At 41.1% G+C, this 26,710-nt stretch overlaps 1 protein-coding gene across 3 annotated transcripts in view; it reads right to left on the bottom strand.

The window, feature by feature from the left end:
• Positions 1–315: 315 nt before the first annotated feature.
• mtor (mechanistic target of rapamycin kinase) overlaps positions 316–26,710 on the bottom strand; it is a 368,371-nt gene continuing 341,976 nt past the window's right edge. For all 3 annotated transcript variants that reach the window (XM_084334134.1, XM_084334136.1, XM_084334135.1), the window contains 6 exons: positions 21,267–21,402; positions 13,306–13,371; positions 13,038–13,118; positions 12,682–12,762; positions 12,461–12,566; positions 316–673 (listed from right to left, as the gene is read on the bottom strand). In XM_084334134.1, the coding sequence (XP_084190260.1) occupies positions 658–673; positions 12,461–12,566; positions 12,682–12,762; positions 13,038–13,118; positions 13,306–13,371; positions 21,267–21,402 (486 nt within the window). In that variant the 3' untranslated portion in view covers positions 316–657. The remainder of the gene's footprint in view (positions 674–12,460; positions 12,567–12,681; positions 12,763–13,037; positions 13,119–13,305; positions 13,372–21,266; positions 21,403–26,710) is intronic.

Here is a 26,710-nt window from a genome sequence, read left to right as displayed (position 1 = left end):
CTCTTTAGAATTTCAAATAAACTTAAGCAGCGGAATCATTTCTGAAGCCATGTTTTCCCAGTCAATCAGATCTAAGTAGTCTAGTAATTATCTTGAAATCCTTTCTTAAGTGTTGCTCATGAGAAATCGTCAGTTGACACGACAGAGACGATGACTCAAAAACATCAAACATTGCATACGATTCACGACCAGCTTCTTCAAAAAGTCCCTGAGGTGCAACAAGCAACTCAATCTAATAAAAGAAACACATACATTAAAAGAACACAATACAGTCACAAGCACCTCAGCAGTATTTAATGGCATACAAATGCCCAATACATTATGACCATCGTTAAATCAAAGCCCCCATCATATTTATTCAAATAACTTTTATTTATTATAACTTTCAAAAAACAGTTTTCCATTTAAAGGTAGAATCTGTAATGACGTCAAACAGCGACCTCTAGACAAAGCTTAGCTTGCCCTTCATCTTTAAAGACGCAGATGAGAAACAGACACATTCTAACATTTAATTTGAATCAAGGCTTCTCATGGGTGTCGTCATGTGACCCTGAAGTACCTCTTCAGAGAAGCTCTTCAGCGCCATGCAGCGCAAGGCCTCTTCATGCTCCAGTCAATGAGAAACACTAGATTTCTAGTTGAACTGACTGAGCTTCTTCACCAGAACGGACACCTGTGAGGCAGAGAAACAACAGCTTACACACAAATGATTAAAACATGATATTTTCTCACCACACAAGTAATGTTTTCTGAGAAATGTGTCAATTTGACCCCCGCTTTTTACAGCTACAACTACAAGCAAATCCAACAGAAATGAAAAGGCTTTTATTTTTCATTATTTATTTTATTTTATTTATTTGTTTATTTAGACGGGACAGAGCATATTACTGGACACTACAAATAAATGCAGTGTAAATACACCAGATTTAGCAAGGATGCCAATTTTCATCCGCAGTCCCCACACAAAGCATAAAAACGAAACATGCAGGCAGTGAAGCATAACATGCTATGAGACAAGGCATAAAAACATACATACAGAAAAAAGTAAAGGTATAAAGGGTGCACTACAATACTATTTGACTATACATGATCACAGGTTTGGTTGTCGAGTAACCATTATTTTTTTCATTGAATTTAAAAGATGGAAATGATGTACAATCTCGTATGGTCAGTGGTAGATCATTCCAGATTAAAGAGCCCTGGACTGAGAGGGTGTTTTTAGCAAAGGCGGTTTGCCGGCGGGCACTTCACAATCCCCTCTAGTGGTTGCTCTAGTGCTGATTCCTCTATTCTCCACTTGCACAACCTGAAAGTAGGCATTCCGGTTGCGAATGGTACTTCCTGTCCCATCCAAATACATTGTTTTTAGCTACTTTTCTCCCGTTATTTAAACAACTTTGTCGTCACAGAGAGGCAATGAAACGTTTGTATTATTATAGTATAGAATGTATAATGTGTATAAGCAAACGTTTGTCAGCAGGGTTTTTGGGCTGTATTTCATGTAAAAATGTTTACTGTTAGTTTACTTGCTCACGCTAATTAAGGCTAATGCTGGCTAACAGAAGCTAGCGCAAGAAACGACGCCGCAAAGTATTGTTTATAGTGCATTTCTTGCCACCTTATAGCATTTGTACATTTGTATGACAGTCTATAATGCTCCCGTGAGGTTTTTCCGGACGTTTTGGTAATGATTTTCACTATAAAATCATATTTCTAAATGACAGGAAGTTGATAAACTGGCCGGAATAGCTTTGAGCTAACGATCTTTGCCGATGCATTCCATTCTAAACGTAACGTTAGTTGTTCAAAACATTACCTGTCTATATAATTTGTTCCTCAACGTTATGGTAATGTTTTGTAAACTAACTGCAGCCTGCTACAGTTAGAAGCTAACGTTAGCCAGCAAGCTGCAGCCTGCTACAGTTAGAAGCTAACGTTAGCCAGCAAGCTGCAGCCTGCTACAGTTAGAAGCTAACGTTAGCCAGCAAGCTGCAGCCTGCTACAGTTAGAAGCTAATGTTGAGGAACAAATTATATAGACAGGTAATGTTTTGAACAACTAACGTTACGTTTAGAATGGAATGCATCGGCAAAGATCGTTAGCTCAAAGCTATTCCGGCCAGTTTTCATCAACTTCCTGTCATTTAGAAATATGATTTTATAGTGAAACGTCCGGAAAAACCTCACAGGAGCATTATAGACTGTCATACAAATGTACAAATGCTATAAGGTGGCAAGAAATGCACTATAAACAATACTTTGCGGCGTCGTTTCTTGCGCTAGCTTCTGTAATAGTGTGTAATAGTGTAATAGTGTGTAATAGTGTAATACTGTAATAGTGTGTAATAGTGTGTAATAGTGTGTAATAGTGTGATAGTGTGTAATAGTGTGTAATAGTGTGTAATAGTGTGATAGTGTGTAATAGTGTAATAGTGTGTAATAGTGTGTAATAGTGTGTAATAGTGTGTAATAGCGTAATAGCGTAATAGTGTGTAATAGTGTAATAGTGTGTAATAGTGTAATACCAGAAAGTACCAGAAAATACGCCAAAGTATACCCCAAAATACCCCAAAGTATCCCAAAATACCCCAACATATCTCAAAATACCCCAAAGTGCCTGGAAATATACCACAAAGTACCACAAAATACCTAAAATGAAAAACTAAAATGTGCACATTTTGTGTAATAGTGTGTAATAGTGTAATAGTGTGTAATAGTGTAATACTGTAATAGTGTGTAATACTGTAATAGTGTGTAATAGTGTGTAATAGTGTGATAGTGTGTAATAGTGTGTAATAGTGTGTAATAGTGTGTAATAGCGTAATAGTGTGTAATAGTGTAATAGTGTGTAATACCAGAAAATACCCCAAAGTATACCCCAAAATACCCCAAAGTACCCCAACATATCCCAAAATACCCCAAAGTGCCTGGAAATATACCACAAAGTACCACAAAATACCTAAAATGAAAAACTAAAATGTGCACATTTTGTGTAATAGTGTGTAATAGTGTAATAGTGTGTAATACTGTAATAGTGTGTAATAGTGTAATAGTGTGTAATAGTGTGTAGTGTGATAGTGTGATAGTGTGTAATAGTGTGTAATAGTGTAATAGTGTGTAATAGTGTGATAGTGTGATAGTGTGTAATAGTGTGTAATAGTGTAATAGTGTAATACCAGAAAGTACCAGAAAATACCACAAAGTATACCCCAAAATACCCCAAAGTACCCCAACATATCCCAAAATACCCCAAAGTGCCTGGAAATATACCACAAAGTACCACAAAATACCTAAAATGAAAAACTAAAATGTGCACATTTTGTGTAATAGTGTGTAATAGTGTAATAGTGTGTAATACTGTAATAGTGTGTAATAGTGTAATAGTGTGTAATAGTGTAATAGTGTGTAATAGTGTGATAGTGTGTAATAGTGTGTAATAGTGTGTAATAGCGTAATAGCGTAATAGTGTGTAATAGTGTAATAGTGTGTAATACCAGAAAATACCCCAAAGTATACCCCAAAATACCCCAAAGTACCCCAACATATCCCAAAATACCCCAAAGTGCCTGGAAATATACCACAAAGTACCACAAAATACCTAAAATGAAAAACTAAAATGTGCACATTTTGTGTAATAGTGTGTAATAGTGTAATAGTGTGTAATAGTGTAATACTGTAATAGTGTGTAATAGTGTAATACTGTAATAGTGTGTAATAGTGTATAATAGTGTGTGATAGTGTGTGATAGTGTGTAATAGTGTGTGATAGTGTGTAATAGTGTGATAGTGTGATAGTGTGTAATAGTGTGTAATAGTGTGTAATAGCGTAATAGTGTGTAATAGTGTAATAGTGTGTAATGGTGTAATACCAGAAAGTACCAGAAAAATACCCCAAAGTATACCCCAAAATACCCCAAAGTACCCTAACATATCCCAAAATACCCCAAAGTGCCTGGAAATATACCACAAAGTACCACAAAAGACCTAAAATGAAAAACTAAAATGTGCATATTTTGTGTAATAGTGTAATACTGTGTAATAGTGTGATAGTGTGATAGTGTGTAATAGTGTGTAATAGCGTAATAGTGTGTAATAGTGTAATAGTGTGTAATAGTGTAATAGTGTGCTAGTGTAGTGTGTAATAGTGTAATAGTGTGTAATAGTGTAATAGTGTGTAATAGTGTGCTAGTGTGTAATAGTGTAATAGTGTGTAATAGTGTGTAATAGTGTGTAATAGTGTCTATTACACACTATTACACACTAGCACACTATTACACTAGCACAATATTACACACTATTACACACTATTACACTATTACACACTATTACACTATTACACACTAGCACACTATTATTACACACTATTACACAAAATTACACTATTACACACTATTACACTATTACACACCATTACACTATTACACTCTATTACACACTATTACACACTATTACAGTATTACAGTATTACACTATTACACACTATTACACAAAATGTGCACATTTTATTTTTTTATTTTAGGTATTTTGTGGTGCTTTGTGGTATATTTCCAGGCACTTTGGGGTATTTTGGGATATATTGGGGTACTTTGGGGTACACTTTGGGGTATTTTGGGGTATACTTTGGGGTATTTTGGGGGTATACTTTGGGGTATTTTATGGTACTTTGGGGTATTTTCTGGTACTTTGGGATATTTTGGGGTATACTTTGGGGTATTTTGGGGTACTTTGGGGGTATTTTAGGGTACTTTGAGGGTCTTTTCTGGTACTTTGGGGTATTTTAGGGTACTTTGGGGTATTTTGGGGTACTTTGGGGGTATACTTTGGGGTCTTTTGGGGTATTTTAGGGTACTTTGGGGTATTTTGGGGTACTTTGGGGTATTTTGGGGTATACTTTGGGGTACTTTGGGGTATTTTCTGGTATTTTACTATTTCTGGTATTACACTATTACACACTATTACACTATTACACACTATTACACTATTACACTAGCACACTATTACACTAGCACACTATTACACTATTACACACTAGCACACTATTACACTATTACACACTATTACACAAAATTACACTATTACACACCATTACACTATTACACAATTACACTATTACACAATTACACTATTACACTATTACAGTATTACAGTATTACACTATTACACAAAATGTGCACATTTTAGTTTTTCATTTTAGGTATTTTGTGGTACTTTGTGGTATATTTCCAGGCACTTTGGGGTATTTTGGGATATGTTGGGGTACTTTGGGGTATTTTGGGGTACTGTGGGGTATTTTGGGGTATACTTTGGAGTACTTTGGGGTATACTTTGGGGGTATTTTGGGGTACTTTGGGGTACTTTGGGGTATTTTGGGGTATTTTCTGGTATTTTGGCGTATACTTTGGGGTACTTTAGGGTATTTTGGGGTATTTTCTGGTACGTTGGGGTATACTTTGGGGTATTTTAGGGTATTTTGGGGTATTTTGGGGTATTTTCTGGTACTTTGGGGTATTTTAGGGTATTTTGGGGTATTTTGGGGTACTTTGGGGGTATTTTTGGGTATTTTCTGGCACTTTGGGGTATACTTTGGGGTATTTTGGGGTATTTTAGGGTACTTTGGTGTATTTTGGGGTATTTTCTGGTACTTTGGGGTATACTTTGGGGTATTTTGGGGTATTTGGGGGTATACTTTGGGGTATTTTGGGGTATTTTAGGGTACTTTGGGGTATTTTCTGGTATTTTGGGGTATACTTTGGGGTATTTTGGGGTACTTTAGGGTATTTTCTGGTACTTTGGGGTGATTAGTAGGACCCAAACTCAATAATGTTTACCTCTGAAGAATGTGACAGTGGTGATATGAGTGAGTGCACTCTTGTATAGCTGTTCTATGGGTTTGAGGATCGTCACACCTGTGCAAGACCAGTTTGTGAAGCAGTACTCAATGTGTGATAGAATCATACAGTGAAGATAGGATCTAGCAGCACTGACTGTCAGGATTCAGGAAGGGTCTAATATGTTTGAAGTTTTGAAGGTTGAATTTGATTGTGTTTGTAACTTTCTTCACATGTTTTTTGAAGGTTAAGGTTGAGTCTACTGTAGCATGACTCAGAGCATTAGCATTAACACCACTACTCCCCGCCTACACTGTAGGCTGTTGTCTCTTCCTATGAAAAACATATGTGTTGTTTAAAAGAAGGCACTCAGATCAGATTTTTTTGTTTGGCTGTTCCCATTATTATATCATTAAATATTTCCAATATCAGATTCCAGTGTAAACTGGTCTTGCTCCTGAACTGAACTGCATGTGCAAATTAACAACAACGAAGATGGATGTAAACATGGAGGACACTGAAGTCACATTTTATGATTTAATTTATAAGTTGATGATAAGCAGTGGAGGCCAGCTAATTTGTGAGCAAATGATAATAGGGGTGAGGAGGAGGTGATGATACGTCCCCTCAGGTTTTGTATCACCCCAAATACTTATAAAGTAAACACCTCACTGTCCCTCCACAGACCACCTCAATCACTGCTGTCTTCCATGTTTGCATTCACAGAACAGACCACCTCAATCACTGCTGTCTTCCATGTTTGCATTCACAGAACAGACCACCTCAATCACTGCTGTCTTCCATGTTTGCATTCACAGAACAGACCACCTCAATCACTGCTGTCTTCCATGTTTGCATTCACAGAGTGACTCCTGCCAGTGCAGAATTGTGACGAATGTCAATCTAGAGTGACGTAAAAGTCGCATGAATTCCGACATGACTGTTCAGACTGAGGTCGCATTGCACAAAATCATATGAAAGTGTCCCAAGTCAGAATTTAAAAGATCAGATTGAATGTGATTTGCGCTGTTCACACTGTAATTTCTTTTTGAAATTTGGGCCACTTTTGCGTGCAGTCTGAATGTACCGGTAGTCTTAGCTTCTTAGGGGATCATCCCCATGTTCCCCGGGTTCTATGTTCCCCGCTTTGATTGATTAATAGATTGAACATTTTATTAATTTTTATTATTTTATTAATTATTAATGTCCGCGTTGTTTCGAACGGTTAAGCTTAGGCCCTCTTTCAAACTGGTTAAGGTTAGAGTTTGGAATCAGGGCTGGTGGTCTAAAATTTTCAATCAATCAATCAATCAAAGCGGGGAACATAGAACCCGGGGAACATAGGACCCGGGGAACATAGACATGCTCCCCTTCTTAGTACTATAGGGTGGATCTGGTATCTGCTATGTCAGCCATAATTACATTTTGCATACACAATCATAACAGCCAATCATAACTTTTTAGCCCCAGGCTGTGCCAGAGTGTCCTATGGAGGTTAGCTACAGAGAGCAGCATTTATGCTTACTAGCAACAGAATGTGTGAAGTTGAGAACCACTGGCATATCAACTTTAGTTAACCCAAACAAGAGAGGATGATATCTACTGGTGCAATCTGACATTATTGGCGGAGCTTTGACATGACATTTACTCATTTAGAATTGTTTGGACTATGGCAGGGGTGGCCAACCCGCGGCTCGCGAGCCGCATGCGGCTCTTTGCCCGTCAATGTGCGGCTCTTCCATCCATAAATAATTTTTTTTTTCTTTTTTGTGTCACTCATTCCATAAGGACGTAGAATAAACATTTACAATTTTTTTTTTTAAATGGTCCATTTGCATGTTCTTGGTATCTGAATCTAGGGACATATATGGATCAGTGTCAGAAATAGTGTGTCTGTTACTAGGCTTGAGTAAATTGTAATGAACCAAAGGAGAATATCAATTCTATTTAAAAAAAAATAATTATCTTTGACTGTGAATAACACCATGCTAAAATTGACCAGACCTGAAAAACCTAAGCAAATGAATAAAGGGAAGATGATTAAACAGAAGGTTTTGTAGATACAGTACTTAATTCTGCCATCTTTTTTATAATGTAAATTTCTCCACCATTTTTCATCGTATTGCAACACCGTTTTTTGCAAGACGTTCACAGAAAGGTAGAGAAACTAACTGCGTTCTGTTCTATGGCAATAACGTTCAGGTTTGTGGGAGATAATCCCAAAAAATAAGAGAAATAAAAAAGTAAATCCAGAAGTCAGATGATTGACAGGGGCTGGTGTGAGCTGGGTAGGGTAGTTTTTCGAAATTTGAAAGCCCTGAGTCTCTTCCTTCAAAAGCCTACACTCACTTTTGGCTGTGCCACTTCCTCCTGTCAATATGCGCCGGTTTCCGACTCAATGCCCTGAGATTTCTATAATCTTATATTTCACTAATAACAGTTAAAATAATTGGTAAACAAACGTAATGCTGAAAATATACACTTTTACTGTATATCTCGGGCTTAAGAGGTTAATGTGAGGTCCAAATTAAAAAGACATTAGCAACTTCAGAGGCCAGAGGGTGGGACATATAAACACATTTACTATCAAATAGCATTGTGAGGCTGAACAACAGGACCACATGTGCTTAAATTTTTTTAAATAAACATATATTTTTTTAAATGGCTAAAAGTGATTTTGTAATTTTGCAACTGTGGGTCTCACAGGGTACTTTTAACCCTGTGAGGCCCAAATAAAAAAGACATTAGCAACTTCAGAGGCCAGAGGGTGAGACCTATAAACACATGAAGGGTGCCGTGACTGAAAAAAAAGGTTGAGAAACGCTGGTATATGGTGTGGCTCTTTGTGGTACCACAGTAATTTTTGTGGCTCTTAGTCTCTGACTGGTTGGCCACCCCTGGACTATGGCATTATCTAGGCAGGGTTGGGAGAAGTGAGGTGATGTTTCCAGGATGAAGGCTGCTATGCGGTAGCCTCGTCTCAGGCACAGGGGAACACTCTGGTCAGGCCTCAGCCAGGGCTACTACAACAAGCTAGCGGGATCACTGGTCAGGCCCCAGCCAGGGCTACTACAATAAGCTAGCTGGATAACTGGTCAGGCCCCAGCCAGGGCTACTACAACAAGCTAGCTGGATCACTGGTCAGGCCCCAGCCAGGGCTACTACAACAAGCTAGCTGGATCACTGGTCAGGCCCCAGCCAGGGCTACTACAACAAGCTAGCTGGATCACTGGTCAGGCCCCACTCAACACAGTCAAACCGCTTTTTCATGTCGCTACAGTACATGCTTGACGGGGGGATCGTCAGAACTGAAAACATTATACCAGAGGGATTTATAAACGGCTCGGATAACAGACCAGTAGGAATCAAGCATATGCGTTAGCTGTGTCGCCAGTTTTTTGCCTGATAGTTAGTAGTAGCATTAGCTAACTAATTAACATCTTGTTACCAGTTTGGCTCAGATCGTCCCACTTCTCTTATGTGTAGTGCCAAAGCTCCAACAAGCTTAGCAAAATGGCATCACAGCCCTGCCTGTCCTCACCTGTCACTCAGGTTTCACTCGTGAATATTATGATCTCCGCCCCCCAGCAGTTTGTCAGCTCTAAGGACAATTTGATTATATCATATATTAGATATGTTATTTACGTTTTACCAATTAAGTCAATGGCTGCCAACAACGAGTATACTCGTTATAGCCTGCCAATCGAATAACGCCAACAACGAGTATACTCGTTATTGGATCGTTATTTCTTTTATTCGCTATTTCCATTCATAAATCATCCAGGTATGCTGTGGTATTGTGTGACAATATGTCTGAGATCGCAACGGTCCGATACCGCCGCCTGGTGGTATGCGGCCGATGTTGCACTTCCTTTCTGACTCTGTATGTGGTTGTGCGTCATTGAAAGTCATCCGGGCGGAGTTTTCTTGTAACGTGGATCAAGATATTCACCCGATCGCATTGAATCGCCTTCGGGACGCCAGATTCATTATGCTGTTGGGGGTTATGGCGTGGGCCAATTGGACCCACGCCAGATGGCACAATGGCAGAAGGCAATCAAATAATTGGAATATTCTTTTTGGAGTCTCATCGGCCACAGGTAAGAGCAATTAAAGGTCCATTTCAGCTTGGTTGTCCATTGTTTTCATAGCCATGGCCCTGATTAGCGTATGCTGTTGTACTAACGAATGCCGTTATTGACAATCAATTAATCAGAAACGACCCCCCCCCCCCCTTTCATGCATGCATGATGGAACATAATATACCGATCATATGCATTTGAATTTTTTATTGTAGCGTGTATAGGGACGAAATGCCAATGGATTAAGTATAATATGCGTTGCAGGCTATTACTAGCCTTCCAGGAATTACCCTAGACCACTCTAAAACTATACTTATATTCACCACGGTATATAAAACAAGAATGTATGGATGGAAAAAATATTCCTTTTTCACATCTTGAACGATAGATACTCGATGTCAAATGGGCCATAGTATTGCATATATATATATAGCTATAATATTTAAATAGTTATAGCCCTGCAAACAAGGTGAGCGACTCCCACCGTTTACAGCGCTGGCGGTAGCTACTACAGGATGAGGCTAATGCATGGCGTCCAATGAGTTAAAGGAAAACTCCAACATTTTGGGAAATTAGCTTATTTAACATCTTCCCTGGAGTTAGACAAGAAGATACATACCTTTTTTGTCTCTGTGCGTGCATTTAGCTTAGGGAACAGTCGCTCCGTTAGCGTAGCTTAGCTTCATCACTGGAACTGGGGCGAAGTTAGAGCCTGACGTTCCCTACAGTGCCCTACAGTCACGAAATACACTCCAAATACAACTCCAAAACGTTCCTGTAAACATGTTGTGACCTGTGTATTTACCACGTGGAGAAATAAAAAATTATTGAATTCGACAATTACGTTTTCTAAGCAAATATACTCTGAATTTTTTTTGCCTAACGACTCCTCTCTGAGCGCAGCGGTCAGTGATTTCTACGTGAAGCCGTGTTTGTTTACATTCTCATTCATTCAAAGGATCCGAACCGATTGAAGTTTATGGATACCATGACTTAAAATCCTCTTACCTTGACTATTAAAAGCCTCCCCAATTTAGAAAACAGTAATCCAATGTCTGGTATTAATATACTGCACGCTAACGGAGCTAACCGGAGCTAACATTAAAGCTAATATAATGACTTCCTTTCTGGGGGGTTTCAAAATAAAAGAACGACGTCTATAGCAGCGGAATACGTTTATTTTGTACATTATCTAACGTTAACACGAACCTAAACTAACGTTACAACTAACCTAAAGTTAGTTTAGGTTTGTGTTAACGTTAGATAATGTACAAAATAAACGTTCCCTATAAACGCTAACGGAGCGACTGTTCCCTAAGCTAAATGCACGCACAGAGACAAAAAAGGTATGTATCTTCTTGTCTAACTCCAGGGAAGATGTTAAATAAGCTAATTTCCCAAAATGTTGGAGTTTTCCTTTAAAGATGGTTGCAAAAAACACAAAACCATTTTATATGGTTTCAAACTGGTAAAAAGGTATATAAATGCCAATTTTGGTTGGACTTTAACACTTTCACTACCACACTACCAAATGGTTAACCCTTTCATTGCAACAATACAGAATGTTAACCCTTTCACTGCCACATGACAACGGGTTAACCCTTTCACTACCACACTACAGAAGGTTAACCTTTCACTACCAGTGAAAGGTTAACCTTCTGTAGTGTGGTAGTGAAAGGGTTAAACCCAAAGAATTTCCCAAAGCAGAAAAGGAGCGAATTAGTTATAATGAGCGTATTTATATGCTAATGAATATTCCTGCATTATAATGAGTGTATTTACATGCTAATGAATATGCCTGCATTATTGGGAATACTCCAGTAGTAGGGATGTCCGATATTATCGGCCGACCGATATTATCGGCCGATATCGGCAGTAAAATGTGATATCGGAAAATATCGGTATCGGTAAAAAAAAAAAAAAAAACAATATTTTTTTTTTTTTACATTTATTTAACCTTTATTTACCCAGGCAAGCAAGTAAGAACCAATTCTTATTTTATTTATTGTCAAAAGTATGCATGTTGGTTTAATTCAACAACAAGAGATATGTAATGTTAATTTTTACTTTTTTAATTATCATATTTTGCACAGATAATGCTTACATTTAGAAAGCCTTTTGAATGCATCCAGTGAAATTATTAGTTACCTGAAATTATTCCGTTTTTTTGGGGGGAAACCCTGCATATATCGGTATCGGTTGATATCGGTATCGGTATCGGTATCGAAATTAAGAGTTGGACAATATCGGAATATCGGTATCGGTAAAAAAGCCAATATCGAGCATCCCTATCCAGTAGTCCATCTTTAAGTTGGTACTTGTAAACACACTATCCCTTGTTGAATAGCAGTGATATCCTGAATGTGAGAAACCAACTATGTTAGTGACAACACGCCGATATTAGTCTGGACATGTAATTGCCATTGGTATTTGCATTTGGTCTAAACTGCATTCCCAGGATAATAACACTCTAAATATATTTTGGGATATCAGCTAGTATCTAAAAGATCGCCATGCATGTAAACGCAGTAAATGGAAACCGCCGTACTGACCAGCCGATGTAGCACTGGCACAGGTTCTCGTGGGACGTGGCCTGCTTGATGAGGAGCTCCACCTGAGTGGGCACGTCCAGGGTTTCATCGTGAGAGAAGTCTCGACCTGTGAGGAAAAAGCCACTTGCATCAGAGGGACTCAATACACTTAGGTTTGATCACGTTTTCCAAGGCAGGTTGTCCTGACGGGTTGGTGTACAGGGAGTGACAGGAGAGCTTACCGGTGAGTTTGTCCCGCACCCTGTTAATAATCTGGATCGCTTTCTTGTTTAGTGCCTCGGGCTGCACCTGGCCGTCTCCGACTACACAAACACACAAACACACACAGACACATGATAAGAGTTGCTCCAGGCAAGGAACGATCTATCACATTATCAACAAGAAGAAGAAAAATTTAAGCATGTTACCAATACCCTTCACAGTTCAACGAAGGTGGACTTGCACTGGCTTAACAACAACAACAATCAGTTGCAAAGCGATAATTTACGACAGCATGCAAGCTCTATACCGCTGTGATGTTGTGAAAAAAAGAAAAAGGAACAGACTGAAAGGCCAGGTGTCTGTGGGAGTGACTCACGGAAAGAGTGGATGGACTCGGGCACCGTGCTCCCTGGCTTCTTGTGTGCCGTCTCTCCGAGGTCGATCCCCTCCAGCGTCTCTGCAGACAACAACACAACAGATATAAATACAGCAGATATGGTGCTAGTTCACAGGATTACTTAGCTTTAGATACACCACATGTAAAAACTGTTGTACTGTTCAAAGCACGCCACCCAGAAGGTGAAAAGCAGCGACAACAGTTATCTCCAGTTATAAAGGAAGAGCTGCTCGAGCTGCAGACTCACCCACTGATTGGCCAGCAGTGTAGGAGTCTGTTCTGGTCCGGGAGCGCTTGGTGCCTTTGGTATTCGCTGTAGTTAACAGAAGGCAAGGTGCATTTGTATTCATTCAGTAATTACAAGATTTAGTTCGATGTTCAATATGAAGTATACTGATCACTGACTGGGCAACAAAGCAGTTAATTGGGTAACATAACTCTTAATTGGGTAACATAACTGTTAATTGGGCAACATAATGGTTAAGTGGGCAATATAACTGTTAATTGGGCAACATAACTGTTAATTGGGCAACATAACGGTTAAGTGGGCAACATAACTGTTAATTGGGCAACATAACTGTTAATTGGGCAACATAACTGTTAATTGGGCAACATAACTGTTAATTGGGCAACATAACGGTTAAGTGGGCAACATAACTGCCCTTGTGCCTCCCTGGTACCGATTCTGTCTTTCTTGAATTTTTGTGTGTGTGTGTGATTATTATTTCATGAAATTGGGACCATATCTTCATTTTACATATATTTTCATTATGTCAAAAGATTATGATTAGAAACGCTCAAAAAAAATTGTTATTAGTATAAGGTAACACGAGATATCCTGGCGGCGAGTTTCATCCCATCCACTTCCATGTTAAAACGCATTTTTTAATCTGCACTCATTCGTTCAATTCTAGATAGAATTATAAAATGCATTCTCTTTTCACAATGCGAGACAGATCAGCACGCAGCAACCACTCCTCCTCCGCTCCTCTCCCCTATCGCGTGTCACACGCTGAAACACGAGCCCCCCAGCCCGGCCCCGGCTTCTACGCTGAGCTCCCTCTAGAGCAGTGGTTCCCAACCTTTTTCCCCCCAGGGACCCCCAAACATCTCTGATGAAATTCGCGGACCCCCTCCTAATAAGATACCATAAAATACTTTTTTTTTTTTCATTTTAATAACAAACTGCTTATACACAGGCATATGCATCACAATTAGACCCAATATGCTTCTTTGACTTGTGCCTTCAATCAACAAATCTCATCTTGCACCATATGCATTTCAAAATGTTTGGCCAATATTCAAATGCTGTATTCATCCTCTCAAATCAGGCCCTAATGGTGAACGGTTTGCATTTATGGAACAAATCAATGCAACAAATTAAACTAAATATGAGACAGGAAATGCCAATCAGTAGCAGAGAGAATCTGTCCTAGCTGGGTTTAATACCTTTTTTTTGTCATTTTAATAACAAACTGCTTATACACAGGCATATGCATCACAATTAGACCCACTATGCTTCTTTAACTTGTGCCTTCAATCAACAAATCTAATCTTGCACCATATGCATTTCAAAATGTTTGGCCAATATTCAAATCCTGTATTCATCCTCTCAAATCAGGCCCTAATGGTGAACGGTTTGCATTTATGTTGAATGAAGTAAGAATCCACTGCAGTAAAAATATCCTCACCTCGAGTGGTGGTAGTAAGGTTGACTGACATGAGAATGTCCTGCTTCAGATCCTCATTTTCAATATATTGCACATAAACGATGAGCACAGCCTCGTCTGCGACAGTTGTAGTTTCATCAAGTTGTATGGCAAATGGACCCTTTCTAAGCTTTTCTGACAGCTGCTGCTCGCAATCACTTGACATCTTATCAATTCGGTATTTCACTACATTGTTCGAGAGTGGTACTGATTTTAGTTTATCCGCCACCTGTGGGCCGCACAGTTTCTAAACCATTTTGATGCAGGCTGGTTTGATGAGCTGCTCGCCAATATTGTGCGGTTTCTTTGCTTTTGCAATTAAAAGCGAACACTCAAAGGAGGCTTCGGTAGCCTTCTGTAAATCACTGCCACCCCTGCTCCACGCTACTCTAACATCAACAGGCTTGTTCGCCTTGAGAGACTGTTCTTTCCTCCGAAAAAAGTCTGGATCCTTCCCAACGGTTTCTGGGTGCTTAGACGCCTGATGTCTCTTCAGCTTGCTGGGCTTCAGGCTCGAGTTTGCCAACTTTTCTCCACAAATCACACACTCAGGGCGTTTGTCTGGTCCCTCAGTGAAGCCCATGGTGATGTAATTTTCGCGATTGCTGTAGGTCCTAACTTTTTTTGCAGATGAGCTGCCATCATCTCCTTTTCGTTTGTCACACATTTTCGCCTCTGGCGGCTGACTGCAGACGAGCCGAGAAAGTTAACTAGCGTGCTAGGCTAGCTACAGAAAGTGATACAGTCAACTGATTCGCGTTTTAGCGGCTACCCGGTAGCCTACTGTTAACATTCAAAAATCATGTCTAGATGTTTATTTATTTATCTTTATTTTTTTATTGTAGTGGAGAGACTATTCATGCTTCTGATGATAAAAAAAAAAAAAAAAAAAAAAAAAAAATACCTCAAATCATCTGTGGTCTGGCGGACCCCCTGCGCCCCCTGGCGGACCCCCAGGGGTCCGCGGACCCCAGGTTGGGAATCACTGCTCTAGAGCGCCCTGTATGCGGAAGTGCTCTGGTGGTTGTCTTCAGAATATACTGGGAGATCGAGTAGTGCTCGCCCGCAGAGATATAATAATAATAATCAGTGCTTACTAACGTTAGCGTCTCCGCTATTTCTGACCAAATTAGTCAACTTTTTTTTTTACAAGGGTAGATTCTTTTTTCACACGCTGCAATATGGGGTCCAAAACATAGAGATATAATAAATATGCGCTTTTCTGCCTTTTCCCCCCATAAAAACGGACTTACTATCAAACAAACACGAATATAAGTGGTTAAAATTCGGAACTATTTGTAATCTGTCATCGATATATTGAGGTTATGCTCTTAATGTTAATCATGGGATTTTTTTTTTAAATAGTAAACGGTTAAAATTATATGACTGTGAACTTGATCCATACTTTCATCTCTTAAGCCTCATGAGTTCCACCTGTGTTAGGGAGGCACAAGGGTTGGGTAACATAACTTAACTCATTCAGCGCCAGACCCGAGGATAGCCGGGTTAACTCACCAGCGGTTGAGTGCCATACCCGAGTATAGTCGGGTTTTCATCGTTATTTCTTTTATTTGATTAATTTATTCATTTCCGGCTCACGGACCTCGGTGTTACCATAGGAAATCATTCTGAGATTGTTAGAGTGCAATACCGGCCGCATCCTGCTAGGTGGCTGTATCGCCCACCCTTTGAAACCTTATTGCACACCGTGTGTTACATCTAAACCCCTCCGGGCGCAGAATTTTGGTTCAGGCAAGTGTAGCGGTTCACCCGATCAAATTGAAACGTGTCCAATGCCCCTCGATGCATGTGTTGTGCCGGATTATGTCTGGGACCCAATGGACACCAATACTGGAAATCGCGATCAGACAATTGGAATATTCTTTTTGAGATACCTCCTAGTAAAGGTAAGGACTATATGACATCAACCCTACTTTGACCCGAACCATGATTTCACATTGATCGCAACGATCATATGTAACATACTCCAAAACGTATGCCGTTGCTGACGATCAAAGCATAAAAAAACTACCTCCCCCCCTTTCATGCATTCATGATGAAACATAATACCTATTATACACCTTTGAATTGGAAATAATAGCGTGTCCAGGCGAGCAACGCCAATGCTTTTAGCTAAATTCACGTATTGCTCCATAGCGCCGTTTTCAGGAATTAGCCAGGATCCCTCTGAAACTATACAATATTCACCATGGTATAACACGCGAACGTATACATGAGCCATAGTATTGTCTCCATAGCTATAATATAGAATATAGATATAGCCCTGCAAACACCGCCACACATCCCTATCTCTTAAAGCGGTGGCCCATTGAGTACAAGGATGGCTTACACCGCTGGCGTCCACAGTGTTAATTGAGTAACATAACTGTTAATTGGGTAACATAACTGTTAATTGAGTAACATAACTGTTAATTGGGCAACATAACTGCTAAGTGGGCAACATAACTGTTAATTGGGCAACATAACTGTTAATTGGGTAACATAACGGTTAAGTTGGCAACATAACTGTTAAGTGGGCAACATGCCTGTGAATTGGGAAACATGACTGTTAATTTGGCAACATGACAGTTAATTGGGCAACATGACTGTTAACACATTGACCGCCAAAATCGCTTTACAGCGTTATTGGCCGCCATGCGTTGACCGCCAGACCTCGCTGTACAGCGTTATTGAGATCAATATTTCATTTTTTCGCCATGGCATTCATAATTCATATATACACCCCCGACGCTGCAGCTGGACCCTATAGATGACGGCAATGACGGCTCAATAACGCCGCCTGGTGGATGGTCAGGCTAGTTACACTCGCTTACAGGATATGGCTGATGTGCGTCGATTAAACTCATCCGGCAGTCAGATATCGTTGCATGACTCCCGACAGACACAATGTACATAATGGATCGCTTTCTAAACTTAATAATCGATATGATTTCGGCGTTTATTGCGGCATACAAACCGGAAATGGACCTAGGCGATCGACGTCGTATGCTTGGGATCTTTCACCGCCAGTCTCTTTGACCCACGGTAAGATGAATATAACGTTATTTTCAACCCAATTGTGAGTTTCCTTGTTTGTAATCAGTCTGATCAATATATCACCCAACCTACATAAAGCATTTACTGATGATCAGGGGAATTATAAACGACCCCCCCTCCCCTTTCATCCACGCATGATGAAGCATAACGTATACCGATCATATACAGTTGAATTTTTTAATATAGCGTGTATAGGGAAGAAACGCCAATCGATAATCTGCGTTTAGGCCTATAACTCACGTTCTAGGAATTACTGCAGAAAACGATAAAAACATACTTATATTCTAGAAGGTATTTTTGTATGAATGAAAAAGTATAACATTCCCACATCCTGAACGATAGATAATCGATGAATGGGCCATAGTAATGTCAATATAGCAATACAATTTAAAAAGGTATAGCCCTGCAAAGAAGGTAAGCCACTCCATAGGGTTATAGTGCTGGCAGAGAGGGGCATGAGATGGGCAAACTGCCCGGCGGGCAAAGTGTTAATTGGGCAACACAACTGTTAAGTGGGCAACATCACTCTTTAGCTGAATGAAGTTCATCACAGAAACAAATATCCCAATATATGACATGACATAACATGACAACTGCTCAACATATCTAGCCATGTGTATGGGGACTGAGGAATATTTCTCCATACTTTTAATGGAAACCTTTCAAGACCTTGACATTTACTTTCAGATGTTCCTGGCCTGCACAGAAACACTGGCATAAGATGAAAGGACTTTTCAAATAAAGTGTTCAGCACTCTTTCTTTCACACAGCACACAGTATTACAATATGGCAAACAGGAGCACCGGCCCAACTGGCCTCATCACAACTTCACCTCAGGTGTCCCCTCTTGTTCTCTACTGTTCCAACCTACTCTAAGCAGGGATGTAGTACTGGGTCCTACTCCAAGCAGGGATGTAGTACTGGGTCCTAATCCAAGCAGGGATGTAGTACTGGGTCCTAATACAAGCAGGGATGTAGTACTGGGTCCTACTCCAAGCAGGGATGTAGTACTGGGTCCTACTCCAAGCAGGGATGTAGTACTGGGTCCTACTCCAAGCAGGGATGTAGTACTGGGTCCTAATACAAGCAGGGATGTAGTACTGGGTCCTAATCCAAGCAGGGATGTAGTACTGGGTCCTAATCTAAGCAGGGATGTAGTACCGAGTCCTACTCTAAGCAGGGATGTAGTACTGGGTCCTAATACAAGCAGGGATGTAGTACCGAGTCCTACTCTAAGCAGGGATGTAGTACTGGGTCCTAATACAAGCAGGGATGTAGTACTGGGCCCTAATACAAGCAGGGATGTAGTACCGAGTCCTAATACAAGCAGGGATGTAGTACTGGGTCCTAATACAAGCAGGGATGTAGTATTGATTGATTGAAAACTTTATTAACAGATTGCAGAATGGGTACAATGCAGTACAGCTCAATACACACAATTGTTAAGGGGATGCAGACCAGAGAAAGACTTTCGTCTTGTTTACATCAGGGTCCCCCATTTTCAATTCATCAGGACATATATGACATACATGACATACAGATAGTCAGTACTGCTACATCTATACATTTATGACATACCAGATTTGCAAATACAGTACTGTTTGTGATACAGAAGGAGTCATGAAAAGGGAGTATATACATTTGACGTAGAAACTGTACATTGGAGGAGGTTGGGTGGGGGGGGTTGGGTACACTGGGATATTGACAACCATACTGGGTAATCTACATTGGAGGTGGTTGGGGGGGGGGGGGGGGCACACTGTATAAACAAGCAAAACTGTACATTGAGGGGGGGGGGGGGGGGGGGGGAGACACTGTACAAAAACAAACAAAATTGTACATTGGACTATTGACAAAACCATACTAGGTAAATGACTGTATATTGGAGGGGGTTGGGTTAGGATATTTACAGGGGCCAGTGTTGAATTGCAGTCTCCCGTAGGTGTCCCTTGAGAGGTTTTGAAAGTGGGTAGTGATCCACATTCCTTTACAGCTTTGGGTAGGGCGTTCCACATTGATGTGGCATAATTGCGAAACGTGTTTAGTCCCTTATTTGAGCCGAATCTGGGTTTAACATGATTTGTGGAGCTCCCTCTGGTGTTGTGATCGTGGTATTCACTGACCTTTGGGAAGTATTTTGACATGTACATGGGTACCTTGGTCGTGTAGTGTATCTTGTAGACCAGGCCCATTGCAAGTAGCTGTACTCTGTCGTCTACTCTAAGCCATCCTAGGTTGTCAAAGTGGGCAGGGGTGAGGTGGGTTCTAGGAGTAAGGTCAAGCAGTAGTCTGACCAGTTTGTTTTGAGATGTTTGTAATTTTGTTTTTAGCGCCTTTGAGGTGCTTTGGTACCATGAGGTGCAAGCATAGTCGTAGTACCCCTGAATGTGTGCTCCTGCCAGAGTCTTCAGGGTATTCTTGTTTACCAGAGAGGAGATCCGGTACAAGAATCGAGTTCGTTGGTTGACTTTTTTTATTACATTGGATGCCATTTTGTCACAGGAGAGATTAGCCTCTAGGATGGAACCCAGGTAGGTAATTTCATCTTTCCTTGTGACAATATTGTCACCCACTGTAACTGAGAAGCCGTCGGTCTTGCCGAGTTTGTTATTTGAACCGAAGAGAATGGACTCTGTTTTGCCCATGTGTAATGATAGTTTGTTATCTGCGAGCCATATGCAGATTCTGCCTAGTTCCGAGCTGAGGGTTTTTTCAACCTGTAACTTGTTCTTGTCAGAGACCAGCAGGGCTGAGTCGTCCGCAAACAGGAACAAGTTGCAGTCACAAGCTGACGACATGTCATTTGCATAAATTAGGAACAGTAGCGGTCCTAGTATGCTTCCTTGTGGAACACCACAGCTCACTGTGAGGAATGGGTCCTAATACAAGCAGGGATGTAGTACCGAGTCCTAATACAAGCAGGGATGTAGTACCGAGTCCTAATACAAGCAGGGATGTAGTACTGGGTCCTAATACAAGCAGGGATGTAGTACCGAGTCCTAATACAAGCAGGGATGTAGTACTGGGTCCTAATACAAGCAGGGATGTAGTACTGGGTCCTAATACAAGCAGGGATGTAGTACTGGGTCCTAATACAGGCAGGGATGTAGTACTGGGTCCTAATACAAGCAGGGATGTAGTACTGGGTCCTAATACAAGCAGGGATGTAGTACTGGGTCCTAATACAAGCAGGGATGTAGTACTGGGTCCTAATACAAGCAGGGATGTAGTACTGGGTCCTAATACAAGCAGGGATGTAGTACTGGGTCCTAATACAAGCAGGGATATAGTACTGGGTCCTAATACAGGCAGGGATGTAGTACTGGGTCCTAATACAGGCAGGGATGTAGTACTGGGTCCTAATACAGGCAGGGATGTAGTACTGGGTCCTAATACAGGCAGGGATGTAGTACTGTGTTTTATTGAGATGTTGTTCTCTTACTATCCATGAGCCTCCAGTTGAGTAGGGGGTCATAAACGAAGGCCTCCAGTACAGCCATGACACTGTCCCTGTGTTCCCTCAGCACCTCCATCACTGTGTGGCACGTGATGCGGTAGTTACCATCCAGGCCCGTCACCTGGCGCACATGCGCACACACACACACACACACACACACACACACACACACACACACACAGAACATAGTGCATTACTATAAGGAAAGTCCATTCCATTACTAATTTTCATGTTATTTTAATGTTTTACCAACAATAAATAAGCCTCTTCATCAAATTGAGAAGCTAGAGATGATGAATGAATTAATATTTATTTCTAACATAAACATAAACAAAGAATAAAAAAGACAAACAATGAAAATTATACATATCACTGTTCGAAAAGGAGTAGGAAGAATCAAGAATCAAGAGGTTTATTTGTCAGATACATACCAGGGCATACAGTGAAATGCGGGTGGTCATGCCTGCATTGATTGTGCAAAATACAATAATAAAAATAGGCATAGAAAAAAATTAAATAGGTAAGACACAAGATAAGCATGGGAAAAAAATACATGCTAAGTTCCTGAGAAACTGGTTCCTATATACACTACTATACAATTTACTATTTTAACTCTTAATGTATCTAAACTATACTATACAATACCTCCTTCCTTTAAAGTGAATTTCTATTTTTTAAAGTGACATTTTGTTTAAAGTGATTGTTTTAGCGGTTGCCGCATGAGTGTTGTGTGTGTGTGTGTGTGTGTTAGGGCTGAGCCCAAACGTTCGAACCTTCGTTCGTTACGTTGGCATTCGAATGTTTTATTTTTTATAATTTCTTTTATTTTAATTATTATTTTTATTAATTCTGTTTAAACCAATGGGGTTTTTCTTCACAGTTGCAGATAAAGATTACTACACTACACTAATATTATAGTATTAAAAGAAACTGATGAGTTATATTCATTAAAAAAAGTTGGGTCTGGAAAGTTGATTTAATAAAAAAAATAACTAATTTAATCAGATTAATCACTTTATTCAAATTTAGGATTTAGTTTGAAGATATAATTTTTTTTTTTAAAAATTATACAATTATACAATAATTTTTTTTTAATATACATTTTTTTATTATTAATTAACACTTTGGGTGCCGGGAACCGTCTTTAGACGTCTTTGCTGGCCATGCTAAAGTTGCCGGAGGACGCGTTACGTCGTCCTTATATCAATATTTCAAAAATCTGCGATCGGATTCATATGTCCCCTCCGCTGGCCTGAGATCCACCAGCAGGACCCACTGAGCTCTCTGGCGGTTCAGGAGCGCCATCTGGTGGCCGATCGGCGCAATCGCCAAACAGGATGTGCCATAGAGGTTGTGCTAGACGTCCGTAGTACTTCCGGGCGCTCGCTATAGGTCATGGGACTCTGGCTCGTCACGCTACACAGTGATCGATTGGCAATAACTCGATAAACAACATGATTTGGACGTATATACCATTATACAAGCTGGAGATGGACCGGGTAAAAATATATCCCATAATGATAAGATTTCTACTCTACGATGATCGCCCAACGGCGCGCGGAGACTGGGGTGAGTTTCAGCGTGTAACGTTACCGTCTTCGATACTAACTGCTATTATCAACATTTGACCCACATTAGATGATTGGTATAACGCTGCCCACGGAATTATAAACGCCCCCTCGCCCATCCGGTCAACATCAGATGACGTGTAGTAACTTCTAGAAGTACGTCTAGTTGGAATTTTTTATATCGCGCTGATTGCCATCAAACTGTATTTCATCATCAATATAATGCATTTGGGGCTATATATCACGTTCTGGAGAAAGCTGCAGAAAGAGATGAAAACATACTTATACATTAGACCATACTTTACTATGAATATGTGAATGAAAAAGTTTAACGTTGCTACACAATGAACAATACATATAGGACTTTGAATGGGCCCTAATAATGGCAATGTAGCAATAGAATTTAAAAAGTTATAGCCCTGCAAAGAAGGGGACTTTCTCCATAGACAAATAGCGCTGGCAATCTATGGTATATCATGAATTTAACCTTAGGCAGCCAAAGTGTTAAAAACGAAGGTTCGAACGTTCGTTCGAAAAACCCTGACGAAGTTCGAATCCCAAAAACAGGCTTCGGGGACAGCCTTAGTGTGTGTGTGAGTGTGTGTGTGTGTGTGTGTGTGTTGTGTGTGTGTGTCTGTGTGTGCTCATGTGTACTTGTGAGTGGAGAGTTCAGTGTTCAGTGTTCTGATGGCCTGGGGGAAGAAGCTGAGCCGGAGTCTCTCTATTCTTGCAGCATCTGACCGTAGCAGCTTGAACAGGCTGTTGTTGGGGTGGTGGGGGTCTTTCATTATTCTGCAGGCTCTGGATTTGCACCTCCTGTTATATAAGTCCTGCAGGGGTGGTAGTGCAATACCCGTAGTACACTCTGCTGAGCGCACCACTCTCTGGAGTGCCTTCCTGTCCTGTGCCGTGCTGTTTCCAAACCAGGCAGTGATGTTTCCAGTCAGAATGCTCTCTACAGCCCCGGAATAGAAGGAGTGGAGTATCTTCCCTGATACTCTGAACTTCCTTAGTTGTCTCAGGTGATAGAGGCGCTGTTTCGCCTTTTTCACCACAGAATCTGTGTGTTGACCATGTCAGGTCCTCTGTGATGTGGACTCCCAGGTACTTGAAACTGTTCACCCTGTCCATGATAGCCCCGTTTATCCAGTGGCGTGTGTGTCCCCTGCTGTATTCTCCTAAAATCCACGATCAGCGCTTTGGTTTTACCAATGTTCAGGAGTAGGCCCAGCGTGCCAGTTCATCAACCTCCTCCTGACAGGCCTTCTCGTCATTGTTAGAGATCAGCCCCACCACCATGTGTCGTCCGCAAACTTCACTATGGAGTTGGAGTCATGTGTGTACAGTGAATACAGCAGGGGGCTCAGAACGCAGCCCTGGGGGGACCCGATACTCAGGGTGATTTTGCTGGAGGTATGACCCCTAAGGGTGGGAATCGCCAGAGACCTCACGATACGATAGTATCGCGATACTTGCGTCACGATACTAAATATATCGCAATACGCTGAGTATGTATTTGTATTACAGTCATATTCCAACTTAAAGGATAACTCCACTTTTTTTTTAAATTAGCTTATTTAACATCTTCCCTGGAGTTAGACAAGAAGATGCATACCTTTTTTGTCTCTGTGCGTGCATTTTAGCTTTGGGAATAGACGCTCTGTTAGCATAGCTTAGCTTCATCACTGGAAGTGGGGGAGGACAGTAGCCTTACAGTGCCTTACAGTGTATTGCAAGGTCTGACATTGACCAAACTTGATATGCATGACCTTGGTGGGCTCTAGGTCAACTCCTGAAAAGGGGGTCAATGTCAGACCTTGCAATCAAAAGTTAGGGGGCTAATAACCCTTGCCATAATTTCAGTGCGCCCCTAACTTTTGATTGCAAGGTCTGACATTGACCCCCTTTTCAGGAGTTGACCTAGAGCCCACCAAGGTCATGCATATCAAGTTTGGTCAATGTCAGACCTTGCAATACACTGTAAGGCACTGTAAGGCTACTGTCCTCCCCCACTTCCAGTGATGAAGCTAAGCTATGCTAACGGAGCGTCTATTCCCAAAGCTAAAATGCACGCACAGAGACAAAAAAGGTATGCATCTTCTTGTCTAACTCCAGGGAAGATGTTAAATAAGCTAATTTAAAAAAAAAGTGGAGTTATCCTTTAACTGAATGCACATGTGTGTGTGTGGACTACTGTACTATTACAGGTATTGAAATGAACAATGCAACTTCCTGAAATAATGAAATAAAGAAAAAAGATTTTTATTTAAAATTTTTATGAATAATTAAATATCGTTAATTGGCGTCCCTGTATCGATACAGTAACGCCACGCAAAGTATTGCGATACTAGTACGTATCGATTTTTCCCCCCACCCCTAATGACCCCCCACCCTGACCGCCTGGGGCCCGTCACTTAGAAAGTCCAGGATCCAGGCGCTCATGGCGGAGCTCAGACCTAGATCGATCAGCTTGTCAACCAGTCTGGTGGGGACTATGGTGTTGAAAGCTAGTCAATAAACAGCAATCTCACATAGCCCCCCTTCTGACTGTCAAGGTGAGATAATGTGTTGTGTAGTACTTGGGAGACCGCATCAGTGGACCTGTTTGTCCTATATGCAAACTGCAGTGGGTCCATGTTACTAGGGAGAGAGGCACAGATGTGGTCCTTGACCAGCCTCTCAAAGCATTTCATGACCACAGAGGTGAGTGCCACCGGTCTGTAGTCATTTAGGCCTGCTGGAGAGGAGTTTTTTGGCACAGGGATTATAGTGGACATTTTGAAGCAGGCAGGGACCACGGACTCAGCCAGGGATAGATTGAATATGGATGTAAATACTGGGGCCAGCTGATTTGCACAGGACTTAAGTATTCGTCCTGTTATCCCATCTGGGCCTGCAGCTTTCCGAGTATTTACTCCCATGAACGCTAATCTCACGCTGTGTTCCGTCAATGAGTGTGTTCCCCCCCGCGGATGAACCCCCCCTCCCCACGGCAGCCGGCGCGTCAGTGGCGCCGTTAGCCAATGAGCTAACGTCGCCACTGCTCGCCCCAAACCTGGCGTAAAAGGAGTCGAGTTAATCCGTGAGAGAGAGGCATCGGCACTCACTATTGAGGGGGGGCTGACTTTATAATTACCGTACTTTTCGGACTATAAGCCGCTGCTTTTCCCCCCATTTTTCGACCCTGCGGCTTATATAACGGTGCGGCTAATCTATGGATTTTTACAGCTAACTGGGCTCACTCCCTCAGCTCTGTGACCGTCAGATCAGACTCCTAAATCTGCTGCAGCAGTGCACGCCTTGCCCCTCCTCCTCTGCCTCACAGACCCACGTCAACAAACGTTACGGCAAGAGGAGTGCATGAGCAGCTCAGAGCTCCTCTTTCAACATAACTGAAGCATTAAACAAAATGACCCAGTCAACAAACTATTCACTTTAGTTTATTAATACATGAGGCGTTGTCTAATGTTATCTAGCTGCTGATAGCTCCTGATATCATCAGTTTGGCATTCGATTTCGCAGGTGCTGGCTAGCGCTGGCTAACTGGCTCTATCGTTATGAGAGCTAACGTTGCTACCTATATGTACCCGGTGCTGCTAACTGGCTATCGTTATGAGAGCTAACGTTGCTACCTACTGTACCAGGCGCTGCTAACTGGCTATCGTTATGAGAGCTAACATTGCTACCTACTGTACCCGGCACTGCTAACTGGCTCTATCGTTATGAGAGCTAACGTTGCTACCTATATGTACCTGGATCTGCTAACTGGCTCTATAGTTATGAGAGCTAACGTTGCTACCTACTGTACCCGGCGCTGCTAACTGGCTCTATCGTTATGAGAGCTAACGTTGCTACCTATAT

This window comes from Notolepis coatsorum (genome assembly GCF_963971535.1).
Source record: "Notolepis coatsorum genome assembly, chromosome: 17".
Lineage (NCBI taxonomy): Eukaryota > Metazoa > Chordata > Actinopteri > Aulopiformes > Paralepididae > Notolepis > Notolepis coatsorum.
Note: the sequence above shows the minus strand (reverse complement) of the source record. Positions and strands in the feature narration are given on the sequence as shown.